Source organism: Adiantum capillus-veneris, chromosome 13, assembly GCF_014529385.1.
Source record: "Adiantum capillus-veneris isolate H3 chromosome 13, ASM1452938v2, whole genome shotgun sequence".
NCBI classification, from domain to species: Eukaryota; Viridiplantae; Streptophyta; class Polypodiopsida; order Polypodiales; family Pteridaceae; genus Adiantum; species Adiantum capillus-veneris.
This window is the reverse complement of record NC_140943.1, coordinates 10,352,634-10,368,347: the sequence shown is the minus strand read 5'-3', so window position 1 is coordinate 10,368,347 and position 15,714 is coordinate 10,352,634. Positions and strand designations below refer to the sequence as shown.

The 15,714-nt window shown below is 45.7% G+C and overlaps 2 protein-coding genes and 1 pseudogene across 11 annotated transcripts in view; 2 read left to right on the top strand and 1 right to left on the bottom strand.

The window, feature by feature from the left end:
- The window catches only part of ATM (Serine/Threonine-kinase ATM-like protein), a 289,283-nt gene extending 274,051 nt beyond the window's left edge, over positions 1-15,232 (bottom strand). For 6 of the 10 annotated variants that reach the window (XM_086526402.1, XM_086526401.1, XM_086526403.1 and 3 more), the window contains exons 1-2: positions 14,965-15,229; positions 14,655-14,763 (exon numbers count right to left, since the gene is read on the bottom strand). In XM_086526402.1, coding sequence (XP_086382528.1) covers positions 14,655-14,763; positions 14,965-15,039 — 184 coding nt within the window. In that variant the 5' untranslated portion in view covers positions 15,040-15,229. Of the gene's footprint in view, positions 1-14,654; positions 14,764-14,964 lie in introns of all 10 variants that reach the window. The other 4 variants (XM_086526409.1, XM_086526408.1, XM_086526410.1 and 1 more) reach the window with 2 other exon arrangements.
- Positions 307-1,571, top strand: LOC147443597 (uncharacterized). The gene has a single exon (XM_086527689.1). It carries the CDS (start codon positions 416-418, stop codon positions 1,196-1,198), a length of 783 nt encoding a protein of 260 aa, XP_086383815.1. The 5' UTR covers positions 307-415; the 3' UTR covers positions 1,199-1,571.
- Positions 12,126-12,695, top strand: LOC147443596 (uncharacterized; annotated as a pseudogene).
- Positions 15,233-15,714: the final 482 nt, after the last annotated feature.

The window sequence follows — 15,714 nt, the reverse complement described above, 5'->3', positions numbered from 1 at the left end:
ATCGAACAGGGCAGCCGGGGCTATTTTAGAAGGCACATACCCCCACATCACGGTGTCCTTTTGTATGGCGCATTGCCTTAACAACCTCCTGAAGGATTTCGGCAAACTACCTTGGATAGAGCCTCTCTTTGCCTCTACAGCCAAAGTGGTTTCTTTTGTCAACAACCACAACGTCCTTCAAGCAGAGTTCTTGAAGCGGTCGGGGGGGAAAGTTCTTCTCAAGTATTGTGAGACCCGCTTTGCCTACAACTTTCTTATGGTAGGCCGATTTGTGGAGTGTCGGAGTGCAGTGCGGCAGCTCTTCATCAGTACAGAGTTTGCTGAGACTTCCCATGCACGTACAGCAGCAGGGATCATTTGTACAGAGAAGGTAGAGGATCCAGAGTTCTGGGAGTCTCTCAAGACTCTTGACAAAATGGTAAAACCAGTGATTCACTTGCTTAGAGTGATAGATCGTATGCAACCTTGTGTTGGCAAGGTTTATGAAGCAATGGATCGCATGGTCGAGGCGCTTGGAGATCTTGAGAAGGACCCAGATAGGCTTGAAGAAATCAAAGACCTATGCAGCAGCAGGTGGAACTCCTATAGTTCACCTCTTCATGGTGCAGCTTTTGTGTTGGATCCAGAGTTCCAAGGTGCAGGACAGGAGCATGATTCAGAGGTAATTACACATTGGAACACTATTTTGAAGAGGCTTCACCCTGATAGAGACATGCAGCGCAAAATCAAGGATCAGCTTGCATTTTACAGGGATATGCGAGGATCATTTGGGACTGCCGATGCCCAAATTGATCGCACCAAGATTTCCTCGGTCTTGTGGTGGCAAGAAAATGGTTCAGATGGTCCCGATCTTCAGCGACTTGCTATCCGCATTCTCAGCCAAGCGGTTAGCTCCTCTTGCTTGGAGCAATTGTGGAGTGTTTACAGCCACATTGCATCTAGAAAGAGGAACCGACTTGGAGTGGAGAAAGCAAATGACCTTGTTTTTGTCAGTGCAAACTTACGAATGCTTTGCAAGTCAGCATCTAAAGTGACAGACCCTTTTCTACAGTGGGAGATGGAGGCAGAGGCAGAGGTGCTTGGAGAGGCGGCAGCATCTACACATGAGGATGAGCCTATGCAGGAGGATTGGGATGATATTCATGAGATCCAGGACACCACTACAGATTGGGAGGCAGGAGGCTCTTCTCAAGCATGACTCATGAGTCATGACTGATTGCTCCTTATATCTTTTTGTAGCGCCTTGGCTGGCCTTGTAAGCCATCGTCATGATCTATCTAGTATCAATGTTTTGCTCCAAGCTTTTGTGTGGAGATTGGACTCTTTTAATTTTAAGTTAAGTTAATGTCCTTTCTATGAAGAATCAAGATGCTTCTGTGTCATGTGAATGGTGGATTCGTGTCATGAGTCATGACCGCACCTTAAGACTTAAGCATCATTGCAAAGCATGCCTAAATAGGATTCTACTTGGAGTAATGAGTGTGTGTGGCTCTCTACTAACATATAGGTTGAATCCACCCTAATTTAAGCATAATTCGAGTTTACCGTTCCGGCCCCCGTTCCCGTTCCGCTTTTTCGGAGGGCCCCCGTTCCGGAAACGTTCCAGAGGCCCCCGTTCCCGTTCCCCGTTCCCGTTCCGGGTAACTTTGCTGAAAAGGTCCCTCGGGAATAGGCAGCGGAAGCAAAAGGCCTTGCTGCTTACCCCGAGGAGCTTTTACTTTTTGACATATAGTACAATGTGTGACATAACTAAACACATCTTTTCGCATTTTAGGCCAATAGAAAAATCGTTCAATCTTTTCCAATGTGCTGTTCATACCCCTGTGCCCACCCGTGAGAGAGTCATTGCATCATGCAATATGGCTGGCCTGAGAGAGGGCAACACACATAGACGCTAACAAAAAAATAACAATCCATCACGAATGAGATAGTTGCTGGGCCCTTGGGAAGCAAGAGCCTGCAACCAATACTTACCAAACTCCGAATCTGCATACTGGTTCTTCATGCTGTCAAAAGACTCACCCTGTATAGAAAATGTGGTTCTTGACTCAAGAGCCAAAATCTGTCCTTTGCGACTCAACGCCTCTGCAACAGGGTTAGCTTTCCCAGGCACATACTCAATCAAACCGCCAAATTGCTGAAAAAAATGTACCACCGCGCTTGGCGATCACTCCAATGTGCACTAGGCATAGACTATAGCCACTTGAGGGCTTGATGATCTGTGCGCACTGTAAACTCTCTACCATACAAAAAAATGCTTCCAATGCTTAAGAGAGTGAATGACAGACAAAAGTTTTTTATCATAAACTGAATAATTCTTTTCCGCACTATTGAGCTTCCGGCTAAGGAAAGCTACTGGGCGACCATGCTGCTAGAGCACAGCACCTATAGCGACATTGCTCGCATCCGTCCATACCTCAAAGGAGTCATCCCAAGAGGCAAGGATAAGACACAGTGCTTCTGTCACCGCAACCTTGAGAGCTGCGAAAGCCTCAATGACAGCCTCCGGCAAGTCTACGCGCTGACGGCGAGTCTTTACCCCTTTCAAAACATCAGTCATAGGTGCAGCAATGCGTGCAAAATTCTCTATGTGCGAACTATATGCTTGACATAAACCAAGAAAAAAACGCACATTATATGCAGTTTTGGGCAAATCCCAATTACGAACCTGTTCCACCTTCGCGGGGTCTAGCTTGACGCCTTTTGCAGAATGATATAACCCAAATAAGTGACTTCAATAAGAAAAAATTCAGACTTCTTAGCTGCAATGTACAACTGACACTCATCCAAACGAGTTAGTACCCTTTCAACATCTCTTTCATGTTGTTCCCACGATGCAGAAAAAATGAGAATATCATCTAAAAAGATGAACACACATACACCTACCATGTCGCCGAAACGACCTACCATGAGACGATTGAACGTACCCACGGCTCCTGTCAATCCAAAAGGCATAACAATATACTCCCATTGCCCTCGCTCGGTGCGAAAGGCGGTCTTGAAAATGTCGCCTTTGAATATCCGTACTTGATGGTATCCACTTTTGAGATCGACCTTGCTGAAAACCTTTGCCCCATTGAGCCTATCGAGGATATACTCAATACGAGGCATCGGAAACTTGTTCTTGACGGTCATCTTGTTTAATGCCCTGTAATCAACACACAAACGAGACGAACCATCCTTCTTGCGAACGAACAAAATAGGGGTAGCAAAAGGACTTAACTAGGACGTATGAATCCTCTAGCCACCAACTCCGTGAGTTGTCGCTCTAACTCTTCCTCCTGTGACTTGTTCAAACGGTAGGGAGCCTTACTGACAGGCTGCGCTCCCTCCATAAGCTCGATGCGATGGTCCTCCGGCCGCTCCGGTGGGAGAAGAGGTGGAAGATCATCCTGCAAAAAGAGATGTTTAAATTTCGTAAACAACTCCGAATACTTACCTGGAGCCTGAATGCTCTGGGAAACTGGGGCAGCATAAATGAATGCCGCTTGTGCTCCTCGTCGTAATTCACGCTTTACCTATACATGCGAGATGAGAGGCAAAGAATGCAAGCCCTCCTCAGCACGAATGATGAGGGGGGAATCAGATTTGGCATGTAGAATGAGAGTGTTAGCTTCAAAATCAATGACAGCGTTGAGTTCACGAAACCATATAATGCCTAGGATCATATCACATCCTGAGAGAGAAGACACAAGAAATTTCCTACGAAAAGAAGCTTGTTGAACGGTAAACATCACATCAAGGCACTCCTTCGTGATGAGAGAGTCCATACCAAGAGCAAAGCCAGAAACCTCGAGAAGAGAATTCTGACTAACCTCTAGGCGGGCTCTCTCAACAAGAGGAGGACTAATCACATCATGCATACTGCCTGGATCAAACAATATGATAAAACGTTGTCCTTTTACATGACCATAACACTTCAAGAGAGATTCATCATGTGTGTGTCAGAGTCAGGAGAAGATGCAGGTTGTGTTGTGACAGAGTTTGTGGTAGTTGTGGGTGCTTTTGGTCCTTTAGGTGGGACTGTCTTAGGACAAGCCTTCTTAATGTGACCCTTGACATGACATTGAAAACATCTACCTTCTTTAGCATAAATCACTTGTTCTTCAGCCGTGATGTATCCTCCTATAATTCCTTGAGAAGCTTTTTCATCAGGGGTTAGCTTAGGTTTTGAAGGTGCTTTAGCTTTACCCTTAGATTCATTGTTAGAGTTCTTTTCCGAGGAATTAGAGGAAGAAGGGCTAGAAGAATTACCGTTCTTACCATTCTATGTGTTCTGAGAATTATGCGGGGTTTCTTGAGAAGTCTTGTTTTCCTTAGGCTTTCCTTTGTTGTGCTTCATCTCGTGGGCGAGAGCAATTGCTACCGCTTTGTTGAGATCGGGTGGATCGAGTACCTCGACATCATACTTGATATACTCGTCCAATCAGTAAAGAAATGCCTCCTTGCGCTTCTTATCCGATTTGCGTAATTGAGTGCCGAGCTGCAAAACTCGATTAGAGAAAGACATAACCGGCATACCGTTTTGCTTGAGAGCTCGCCAATCGTCCTTTAGTCGTGCAAAGTACTAAGGTCGCATAAACCGCGCCTTGAGCTTGTCTTGAAAATCAGCCCAACTAAAAGGGAGGGGCGTGAGATCGTCGGCTGCCTCTAGGTGCGCGGCTAGCTGTGCCTCTTGCCAAGCCTGATACCAATTTATGGCATCACCGGCAAGGTACATAGCTGCCGTCAAAACTTTGCTATTGCCTGTTTTCTTAGTTGTCGCAAAATAAGCATTAAATTGATGCAACCAAGAAAGAATAACAGTAGCATCCATCTTACCATCATACTTACTGAAAGTCAACTTCTCTGTGACTGGATTGTGTGAATCTGCATCGTTGCTTGCGCCACTTGACGAACTCCCACGATCTTTGGGTGATTCGGTCTTCGAGGCTAGGACAAGGGAAATAAATTCTTGATTACGAATCTCCCTTTGAGCTTCTCGCTCGGCATCCCTTTCTGCGTTGCGTTCTTTTCGTTCAACGCGCTCGCATTCGAGAGCAAGTCGCTGTTCTTCTTGTTTTGCGGCAAGAGCAATGCGCTCACGTTCCTGAGCAAGTCGATTTTCTTCTTGTTTTGCAGCAAGTTTGTCGTTTCTTTCATCGCGCTCGCGGTCCTTGGCTTCTTGTGCACGGTTCTTTGTTGCTTGTTCTTCTGCTTTGCTTGCGAGTTGTGCCAAGGCAACTCGATTCGTTTCTTGTTGTTGTGCCATCATGTCCAACATCGACTTGACCATCATCTCCACATGAGTGAGAACAACTCGTGGCGTAGATTGCGAAGGGGGAGGGTTGGAAAAATCTCCTGGTGGGGAGAATCCTTCGTCGCCTCTCTCATGCTCATCACTTGAATGTGAAGTATCCATGCCGCTTCGGGTGACGACCATGCACTAGGATCTTTGGTTCTTAAGTTCTCGAGGAACTTGGTTCTTGAGTTTCTTGAGGTTCTTGAGGATCTTCAGGTTCTTGAGGGTTTCTTTCGCTTGCAAATCGCGTTGGCGAAGGATCTTCTCCTCACCCGAGTTCTACCCTTTTCTGCGGGCGCACCCCTTGGCGACCTTGCACTCACACCAAGGTTTCTTTTTCCCACCTCACGTCGATTGGCTTGCCGCTAAGTGCGCGGTTCGCTCTCAATGAGTGAAAAGAGACACAAGGGGACGTTGGACAAGCCCTTCTTTCTTGGGATTCCTGTCACTCTTCAACAAAACACGATTAGGAATCGCCACGCCCAAGTAAACTTGGATTTGTGCGATCGCAACAAGCAAAAAAAAATCTTGTGGTTCTTTCCTTGAGTAATGCAGGACACATCCAAATCTCTGATACCAATGTAAGGTGCAGCGGAATGAATGTTGTATTTTCTCAAGATTAGTGATCTTTATTGCTCAAGGTTCCTTTTAGTTCTTAGGGAAAGAGAGAGCTTTCCGTCTTATGGAGAGTGCTATGATCACGAACAAAGTGAGTGGATATTGTGCGTGCAAGTGAATGAGACTGAGAGAAGGAGAGAAAAGAGATACGACACCCGAGAGGTTGTAAAACCCTCCTCCGAAGGCCCCACTCTCGTCGGCGAGAGTGGTCTACTTTGTTTGCACAAAGGTGTACAATGCGTATGCAATGGACTGATGCAATTGGACTATGCCGATGACGATGACGGCAGCGACTTAGGCTGAAATCTGTGAACTTCTTGGTGGCTGAAAATGACTGTTTCTTGATGGGTTCATGGCTGAAAAATGACTGTTTTGTCGGGGTCGAGAGGATGATGAAAAACGCTGGACTTTCTGCTCTTTCTGCTACGTTTTTGGAGATGAATGCTTTGCTGAAAAACGCTGTGACAGCAGAGGTTTCTTTGCTGAAAATGGCAGTTTTCCAAGTGCTTAATAACTCCTTACCTGGCCTCGGTAGTCTGCTGCAATTTGCTTGATGAAATCGCTGAATTGGCTGAGATTTGCCTGGCGTTAGTAGTGGCCAAAAACGCTGATGTGACCAATGGGAAAAACACTAGCTTTCACTGCTTGCCGGCGATATCTACATGGGAGGAAAACGCTAGGGCAGCCAAAAGAGTGGGCGATCCCAAGATGAGGATGATGCGGGGGAATGGGCCTAACCAAGTTGCTTGTAGAGGGTCTTGCTGAGAGAGGGAGGGAAACACCTGTTGCTTGGTAGCCTGCTGTGCTCCTTGGCTCATCTGCCAATTTGTGCTAACTTGGGTTTGCTTATATATTAACTTACCCAATTTGCCCTACTGAGTACCCAACAAAAGTCACTTAATAAATAAGTGAAAAATGTCAAAAATAGGGAAAGATGGGATAAAGTCATATGAAAAATCCCCAAACTAACTCTGATGGAATCTGATGGAAATGCTTACGCTTATGCTTATGCAACCATAGTATATGCATCTACTCTAAGTGACTGGGCATGCACGGTCTACGAATAGACTCACAAAAGTGCCAGATCACTTCTAATCTAACTTGACTCGACTTGACGGAAACCCTATTATGGTGTAGCTTGTCCACGGACACATAGGGTTGGGATGTGTCACATGACACGTTCAAATCATCATGCAATTCTTCATGTTTATCATCATGCAAATCATGTGTCATGCTTTGGAGAAGAAGAGACTGAGAGAGTCTCCTTTTCCCGAATCTCTTGCATCTGTGCCTGCACTTGAAAAAAGAGTCTCAACAACTCTTGCATGTGTCGCGCCTGCACATGCTCACGCTCTATGGCTACCTTTCTTTCTGCTTCTCTTTCTGTTTTTCTTTCTGTGTGTCTGCGATCCATTTATGCTTTCCTTTCTTTGCATTCACGATCAAATTCTGTCATTCTTTCTGCTCTTCTTGCTTCGCGTTCTAACTTCCTGTCCATAAACATTTGCTCCAAAGCCTCCATAGGAGTTAGTGCAATCCTTGGCGTAGATGAGGAAGGGGAAAGGTCAGAAAACCTCCTGGTGGGGAAAACTCTTCTTCGCCACTCCCATGCTCACCACCTCCATGCGAAGTATCCATTCCGCTTTGGGTGATGACCATCCACCGAAGTCTTGGGTTCTTAAGTTCACGAGGAACTTGGGTTCTTGTGGGTCTTGGGTTCTTGAGACTCTTGAGTTCTTGCGGTTCTTGAGGTTCTTGCGGTTCTTCTTTCGCTTGCAATCTGTGTTAAGAGAAGATCTTCTCTTCACCCGAGTTCTTTTCTTTCCCGCGGGCGCACCCCTTGGCGGCCTTGCGCTCACACCAAGGTTGCTTTTTTCCACCTCACGTCGATTGGCCGGCCGCTAAGTGCACGGTCCGCTCTCAATGAGTGAAAAGAGGCACAAGGGGAGGCTGGACAAGCCCTTCTTTCTTGGGTTTCCTGTCACTCTTCAAAAGCACGATTAGGAATCGACACGCCCAAGAGGACTTGGGTTACGTGCGACCGCAACAAGCAAAAAAAAAATATGTGGTTCTTTTTTTTGAGTGATACAGAACACTGCCAAAGCTCTGATACAAATGTAAGGTGCAACGGAAGTGAATGTAGAACTTTGCTCAAGATGAGTGCTCCGAACTGTACTCAAGTTCCTTTTACTTATGGAAGGGAGAGCCTTCCGTTCTTAATGAGAGAGTGCAATGGACACAAACAAAGTGAATGGACACTGTGAGTGCAAGTGCATGAGACTGGGAGATAGAGAGAGAAGAGAATACGACACCGGAATGTTGTCAAACCCTCCTCTGAAGTCCCCACTCTCTATAGCGAGAGCAGTCTACTTACGATTGCACAAATCTCTACAATGCTTGGACTTGCCGACGAGGACGACGACGAGGCGGGCTGAAATCTGAGAATGCTAAGGGCTGAAATCTGCAAATCTTTATCTGCTGAATTCTAACTCTATGTCGGTGACGATGTCGATGGCGACGATGCGACGACGATGTGCTGAAAACGCAGATGCTGAAATCTGCGTTTTCTGGGCTGAATCTGCAAACTGCGCTGGATCTGACCGTGCAGCGAGGATCTACTACGGAAAGGTGAGATATGCGAGGTTCGGGACTTGTTTTGCGATGTCTAAGTGCTAAAAACTGAAAACATTGGTGCTTGTGTTGGTTCCGTCGCGATAGATCTGCGAAACTCTAAAATGCCTGGCAGATGTAAAAACGCTAGGGCTGAAAATCTGACTTGCGGTGGGAATCTGCTAACGCTAGGGCTGATCTGCTATCGTTGTGCAAATCTGCTAACGCTAGGAGTCTTTTGCTTCTTGTTGTCGCCAAGTTGTTGCCAATGCAAAAACGCTGGCTGATCTGATCTGGTCCAAAAACGCCAGCCTTCTGCTGTGATGCAAAAACGCTAGGCCTCTTCGGGGGGTTTTGCTGAGAAGTTGCCTGTTGAGCGTGTGCTCCTGCTGCCTCTTCTACCAGAAAGTGCTAGCGCTAGGTTTGCTTATATACAAACTTAGCAAAATTGCCCTACCTACTTTCCAACAAAAGTCACTTAAAAATAATAAGTGAAAAATGTCAAAAAATAGGGAAAATAGGTCTACGCACTGTAAAAATGCTCATGATGGGTTCTGATGGAAATCTAATGGTCATGCTGTGTGCAACCAAAGGATATGCATCTAATCTAAGTGTCTGGACATGCACGGTCTGCGAACAGACTCACAAAAGTGTCAGATCACTTCCTAATCTAGACTCACTTGACTTAACTGAACCCTGGTCATGTTGTAGCTTGTCCACGGACACATAGGGTTGGATGTGTCGCGTGACAGTTGTTATATGCTGATGATATTGTGTTGATCTCTGACTCATTAAAGGGTATGCAGCGACAATTGGATGCATTACACAAATTTGCAGAGGATAGTGGATTGTCTGTAAACCTTTGTAAAACCAAGGTTATGGTTTTTAACACCACACCACAATGGATCAGGAGATCAGCACCGACTTTCACATATGGTCAAGAGATTGTAGAGTATATAGATGCATACACTTACCTTGGGGTTGTCTTCACTGGGCGGAGGTTTTCTTTGGAGAGAGCAGCAGACTAGACTGACTAGAGCTTTTGCGGCCTTGGGAGGCTTGGAGAGGATGTGTTCGCAAGCAAGGTTGTACCAATACGTACGTGTGGAACTGTACTGTACGGTACGTCCGTACTGATCCGTACAATACGCGTACGGATCGTACAGTACGGTGATTTTTTTTATAAAAAAAATTAAAGCCCTTTTAGGCTACTGGACTCTGGATATCGATTTGCGTGAGTTTTTCGCTGCCCAGTGCCACTGCTGAGCGTTACAGAAAGGCTTTTGCAGACTGTGCAGAACCAGGTACCTACTACCCCCCCCCCCAACTCTCTCTCTCTCCCCCTCTCCCTCTCTCTCTCTCGAGTCTCTCTCTGCGAGAGAATACACCAGTCAAAGCATCCACTAAATCCTTGATTCCTCTGAGTCTCGACTCTCATCTGTGACCTTATTATTTGCATGTTTTCAGTAGGCTGTTTTCATCATGCCGAAACCTACGAACCCTTTGTGGAAAGAGCACACCAATGTAATTGAAGTTGTGAATACTCTTGGGCAGGCTGGATAAGGTTGTCGCAAGTGGTCATGCAAGTACTGTGGTTTCACGCTGTCGAGTACAATCACTCGAGTTGTGATGCATCTAACTGGCATCAATCGCACAAATAATTGTGGCAAGTGCAAGATGGTACCTCCAGGTGTGCGGGAAGCATTGATTGCTGAGAAATTCCCAGCATTTGCAACAACAAACAAAGGAAAAGTGGCACAACAAACACAAGACCGTTTGCAAGAAGCTCTTCTTGGACAGCTTGGTAACTCTTCTACATAGGTGGAGGAGAGCTTAGGGTCTCAGCAAATTGCAAACAGGAAGAGGGCTCGTATCATGCAGGAAGAGGAGGATGAGGAGGTTGGTGATGTGCATGTGCGTAGGCAGACCACCTTGCCTTCACGTGTGCATTCTGTGTCTTGGATAAAAGAGCGTCAGAAAGTGGCTGAGATGGAGATTGCTCGCACTCTCATTGAGTGCAACATCAGTTTCAATGTCTTGGAAGACTGAACAATGGAAGAGGATGGTGAGGTCCATTGCCCATGTAGGTGCTGGTGCCACAGATACATGGTATGGCCTCGATTACAAAAAGATGCGCACCACAGCACTGGAGGAGCAGAAGGCCTTGATGGATAAGGCGCTAGTGCCTGTTAAGGCTGGATGGCAGCAATTTGGATGCACCATCATCTCTGATGGATGGAGTGATGTACGTAGGAGACACATCATTAACATACTTGTGTCTTCTTGTCTTGGTACATATTTCTTGCGTGCTATGGATGCAGGAAAGGCAGGAGATAAGATCACAGTAAATTCATTTTTGAGCATATTTCAAGGGCCATCAATGACGTTGGTAAAGAGAATGTGGTTCAAGTTGTCACAGATAATGCAGCCAACTGCAAAGCTATGGGAGAAATGGTAACGGCACAGTTTCCTCACATTTTTTAGACTCCATGTGCAGCCCATTGTTTAGATTTGTTGATGGAGGACATAGGCAAACTGCCTTGGGTGCAGCCAACAATTTCAGAGGCTACCAGATTGACCACATTCTTCCGAAAGAAGCATCGGGCCTTAGCCATCTTTCGTAGCCATAGTACCCTCGATATGGTGCGGCCCTCCAAGACCAGGTTTGCATATATGTATTTGGTGTTGCAAAGACTCTCCAAGGTGAGGGATCCACTGTTGCAGACAGTTGTGGACCCAAAGTGGAGAAACATGGCTCGTGCAAACAGTGAGAACACCAAAGCCATTCAGAGGCGTGTGTTGGATGAGTCTTTTTGGACAAAGGTCCATACCTTGATAGTGGCTTTGCAGCCAATGTATGTCTTGCTACGAGTCACGGACATGGAGGGCTCGACATTAGGCCTTGTCTACTATCTCTTCATGCAAATGAAGAGCCACATCACGGCATGCCAAGCCTTGACTCAGGAGCGGTGAGTGTCAAATTTTTGCATGCCATTCTTTTTACATCTAGGCCATGTATCCATTGCTAATTTGAGTGTGATCATTGCTGATTTTTTTGCAGGCGAGATGATATCCTATTCTTTATAGAGAGTAGGTGGAAGTTTATGAGCCGTCCTATTCATGGGATGGCTGCTTTACTCCATCCTTTTTACAAGACCCCAGAGTTGTTTCATGAGAGTGATCTCCTCACACTAAAGGACGAGTACATTAATGATTCGTTTGAGGAGCACGAGCAACTGGCAATAGATGCTGAGATGTGCAAGTACATGAACAACTTGGGGCCATCGTTTTCACTTCAGGTAGCATTGCATCCAGAGGCAACCAGTTGTCCTCTCACTTGGTGGCAGAGTTATGGTCGCCAAGGTCTTCCATGCCTGACTATTATGGCTCTACGTTTGCTCTCGCAGGTATCTTTTAAATCTCACTTTATTTCTCTATCTTGGGTCTTGCACAATGCGTTTAAATCCTGCCAACGACACCGGCAAATGCTTTAATGCAAGATTGCTCAGCGGGTGCTTGTGAGCGCAACTGGAGCGCTTACTCTTTGATCCATACCAAGATCCGGAATCGCCTTAGCACTTCTCAGTTGGAGAAGCTAGTGTATTGCAGGGCCAACATGAGGCTTGTGCGCTCTTACCACGCTTTGGGGACACCCAAGCAGGTAGTATGGCGATGTAGTATGACATCCTATGTATATGTTTCTTATTTACACTATTGTTAACAAAATGTACATTGTACAACAGGTTGATCCCTCACATATCAAGCTGGTAGTTGATCCTACTGTGGAGGAGGCGGACCAGCATATCAGAAATGAGCAGGAGAGATAGTACGCATGCTTCATAGAGAGCTAGAGGATGTCGATCGGCGTGTGACAAGGTCTCCTGCACGTGCTTACAACATTCCATTACGCCTCCAAGATACAGGTGAGGGGAGTGCACGACGGATGAGCATTCGCAAAGGCAAGCTACCCATACGTACTCCTCGGCAGCGTGCGAATGAGGTAGTCCGTCTCATTCACACTCCAGAGGGAGAGGAGGATAGTGATCCAGACCCAGGTGGTGCAGACGAGGCCACATATGTTATGGTGATAGAGCCAGAGTTTGATGACGAGGGCAATGTCGTGGCAGATGGCGATATGCTCTTTTCAGCATCATCTTCTTCTCCTTCTGACGATGAGTTTCACTAGGCACTAGTGACTGGTTACTAGTCTAGAGTCTAGACATTTTCACATATTTCAGCAGGATGTTGTTTTTTATGTACGCTCTATCAGGAGCCATTTTGGCTTGACATTTGTCATTATTTTGGTTCCATCCTTATTAGCAGTTTGTGCCATGTGGGCTACTTGAGTCTTGAAGCAATGTTTGTACAGTTCTGAGTTTATTGTCAGCAACTTACCTTTTGTTCAATTGCTTCATGCTTGAAGGTTTGTCATTGTTCTAAGTTCTCTTGTCAGCAAGTAGAAATGTTTTTACGTTGTTCAATGTATATTGTTTCTTGAAGGTTGGTACTTGTTTTGAAGTTAAGTGAATCTCCAGTGGACAATGTGTGTAGTAATGTGTCCCCAAGTACTTTGCATGATATAGATTGGTTAACCCTCTAACGAGGAAAATAAAATTTTCTTAAATTTCCTCTCATTTATTTTTTTTACAAAGATACGTATTTTTACGTACCTAAAAAATTTATCCATACGGCACAACGTATAGTACGTACAGTCACGACCCGTACAATACGTATGGTACAACCTTTTTCGCAAGTTCAGTTCCAAGAACCTCGGACAAAGTTGTGGCTCTTTGGTACCTTAGTAGCCTCAGCTATGTTGTATGGGGTGCAGACATGGGGACCTTCTATAGGCCAGGATGGTTGGAGACGTATGGAGAGGCCTTGGTATCTACGATCTCTCGATTGATCAAAGCCAAGGCCTCAATACCCCACGCTATCATTCGAGCAGAGCTAGCTGCCCCTCCGATGGAGATTGAGACGCTTACCAGATCAATCTCCTTTGTGCACAGCTTGTGCGATACTACTAGAGACAGATATGCTAGACTGGCCCTTGAGTCTTCCAGACATTTAGCTCTTCAAGGGGACACTTCATGCTGGTATGCACAGATGACATCATGGTTTCAGACGCATGGTTTCACCATGGACAGGCTGCCCCCTTTCCAGTACTCTCTTCAGGCACCCTCGATGTCTCTTACACGGGTGGAGATTACTAGACTCAATTCGTCAGGAAGCTAGATACCAGGAGGACATGGATAGAGCCGCCACACGAGTTGGGCACGAAGATGGCTTTCTATAGAGAGCATCTTCTCCACCTCACAGGAGATGGGTTTGTAATTCGATCCAGCTACATGGACACACATATGTCTCATGGTTTGCGGTGTGCCATTGGTCAGATACGCACATCCTCACATCAGCTGGAGATTGAGACTGGTAGATTTAGAGGGAAAGGGATGAAACCCCAAAGTCCTGAGAGATGAGATGCTTAATCCAGATTACAGCAAGGCAAGAATGAAAAGCTAGTTCCACATGTTTTTATAAGGCTATGATCAGGTGCAACCACATGACAATGAACTAGGCTGTACTTGATGCCAGACTTCAAAAAAAAATTCAAAATGGAAATCACTATCTCAAGGGAAAGACACAAAGTAATCACAATCCAATCACTAATCCAAGTATACTCGGATTACGAAGAGTTAGAGAGTGCTTAAAGAGACTGACTATACAGCGGAAGCATGGAGCAGCTTAAAGAGACTGACTGTACAGGGGAAGCATGGTAATACAACAAGATCACTGACGGGACTGAAAAGATCATCACTTTGAAGGAGGAAAAAATGAGCAGTACGAAATAGAATATCATAATGTATTAAAAAAACAATCATAAATTCCATCAAAGCTTCAATTGATTACAAGCAAGCAAATAGTGACAGTCACAAATAGGTGAAAAGTTGGAAAGTTCAAATTGGCCTACAATGTGTTTGAATGGAGAGAAAGAAAAAGCATGGAGCAAATGACTGTGAAATAGGATGTCCAGTATGCCTGGAAGCGAAGCACATGATAGACGAGGCCTACTGTGAAAGAAAGCCCGAAGTTTGAAATGGCCTGCCGAAGTACAGGGTGAAAATGATGACTTGTAAGAGGAGCTTACACAGGAGTCTATCTGGTTGGCTGTAGAGGGTAGTCTGTTGATCCAGCAGAGGAACTAAGCTTACACCTCCAGTAGCATCGAGGTAGCTCAGCAGCTGTTTGATGCCTTCCTGTAACAAACAACACATTCTTAGGTAGATTGTTCTTCTAAACCCAAAAGGCTTGCATGCTACGATGCCTACATGTGCCTGTGCATAAGGAGGAAACGGCAAGAGCGAGCCCTTTCTACATGCTTCACAAAAACAGAGAGAGAGAGAGAGAGAGAGAGAGAGTCTATGCTTCGTAAGTACGGAAGCGAAAAGAGAGCACACCTCCCTTAGCTTGGACTTGTCAGAGAGAAGTTTGCTAATGAGTATCTCCACTTCTTCTACGGTTGCCATAGCCATACTTTCTGATGAGAATACTCTCTCAGAACTCGTCGTGCATACTTTGGCGCGATGATGCTGTTCTCACAATGCAGAAGCGTACAATTTCTGGAGCTGGCTGTTGGTTTCTATTCAACGATCCGACATACAAATGCATGCATATGATGCTAAACGCGTACAAATACGCCATAAGAAAATTTACGAAGGATGCCTAGAGAGAGAGAGAGAGAGAGAGAGAGAAGAAGAAGAAGAAGACATCGTAGGAAACTATCCCAAGAGACCTTAAAGAGAGAGAGAGAGAGAGAGAACGCGCACATGTGAAGCGTTTGTTGTAGGAACGTCCTGCTTTTTTCTTGCTAATGAAGACATTGCAAGTAGACTAACGGCTCAGCTCGCTTAATGTTACAACCTGTCAGTTTTTGCAGGCCTGTAGACTTCCGGCCCCATGAACGTAGACGTACGTTTCTGAACGTGGTGAAGGGGTTTTTTTTTTTTTGGGGGGGGAGGGGAGGGGGGGGGGGTCCTATTATGTTTACGACGTTCAGCACCCGTTGCTTACAGGACAGGGGCGTGTCGGGACCTCGTGATGTGGAGGGCGCTTTTCGATCAAACGCATGGCCGAACGGTGCCATGTCCGCACCATAAGAGAGAGGAGAAAATCAATTCAAAGAGACCTTTAAGATCCATTTGAAGACT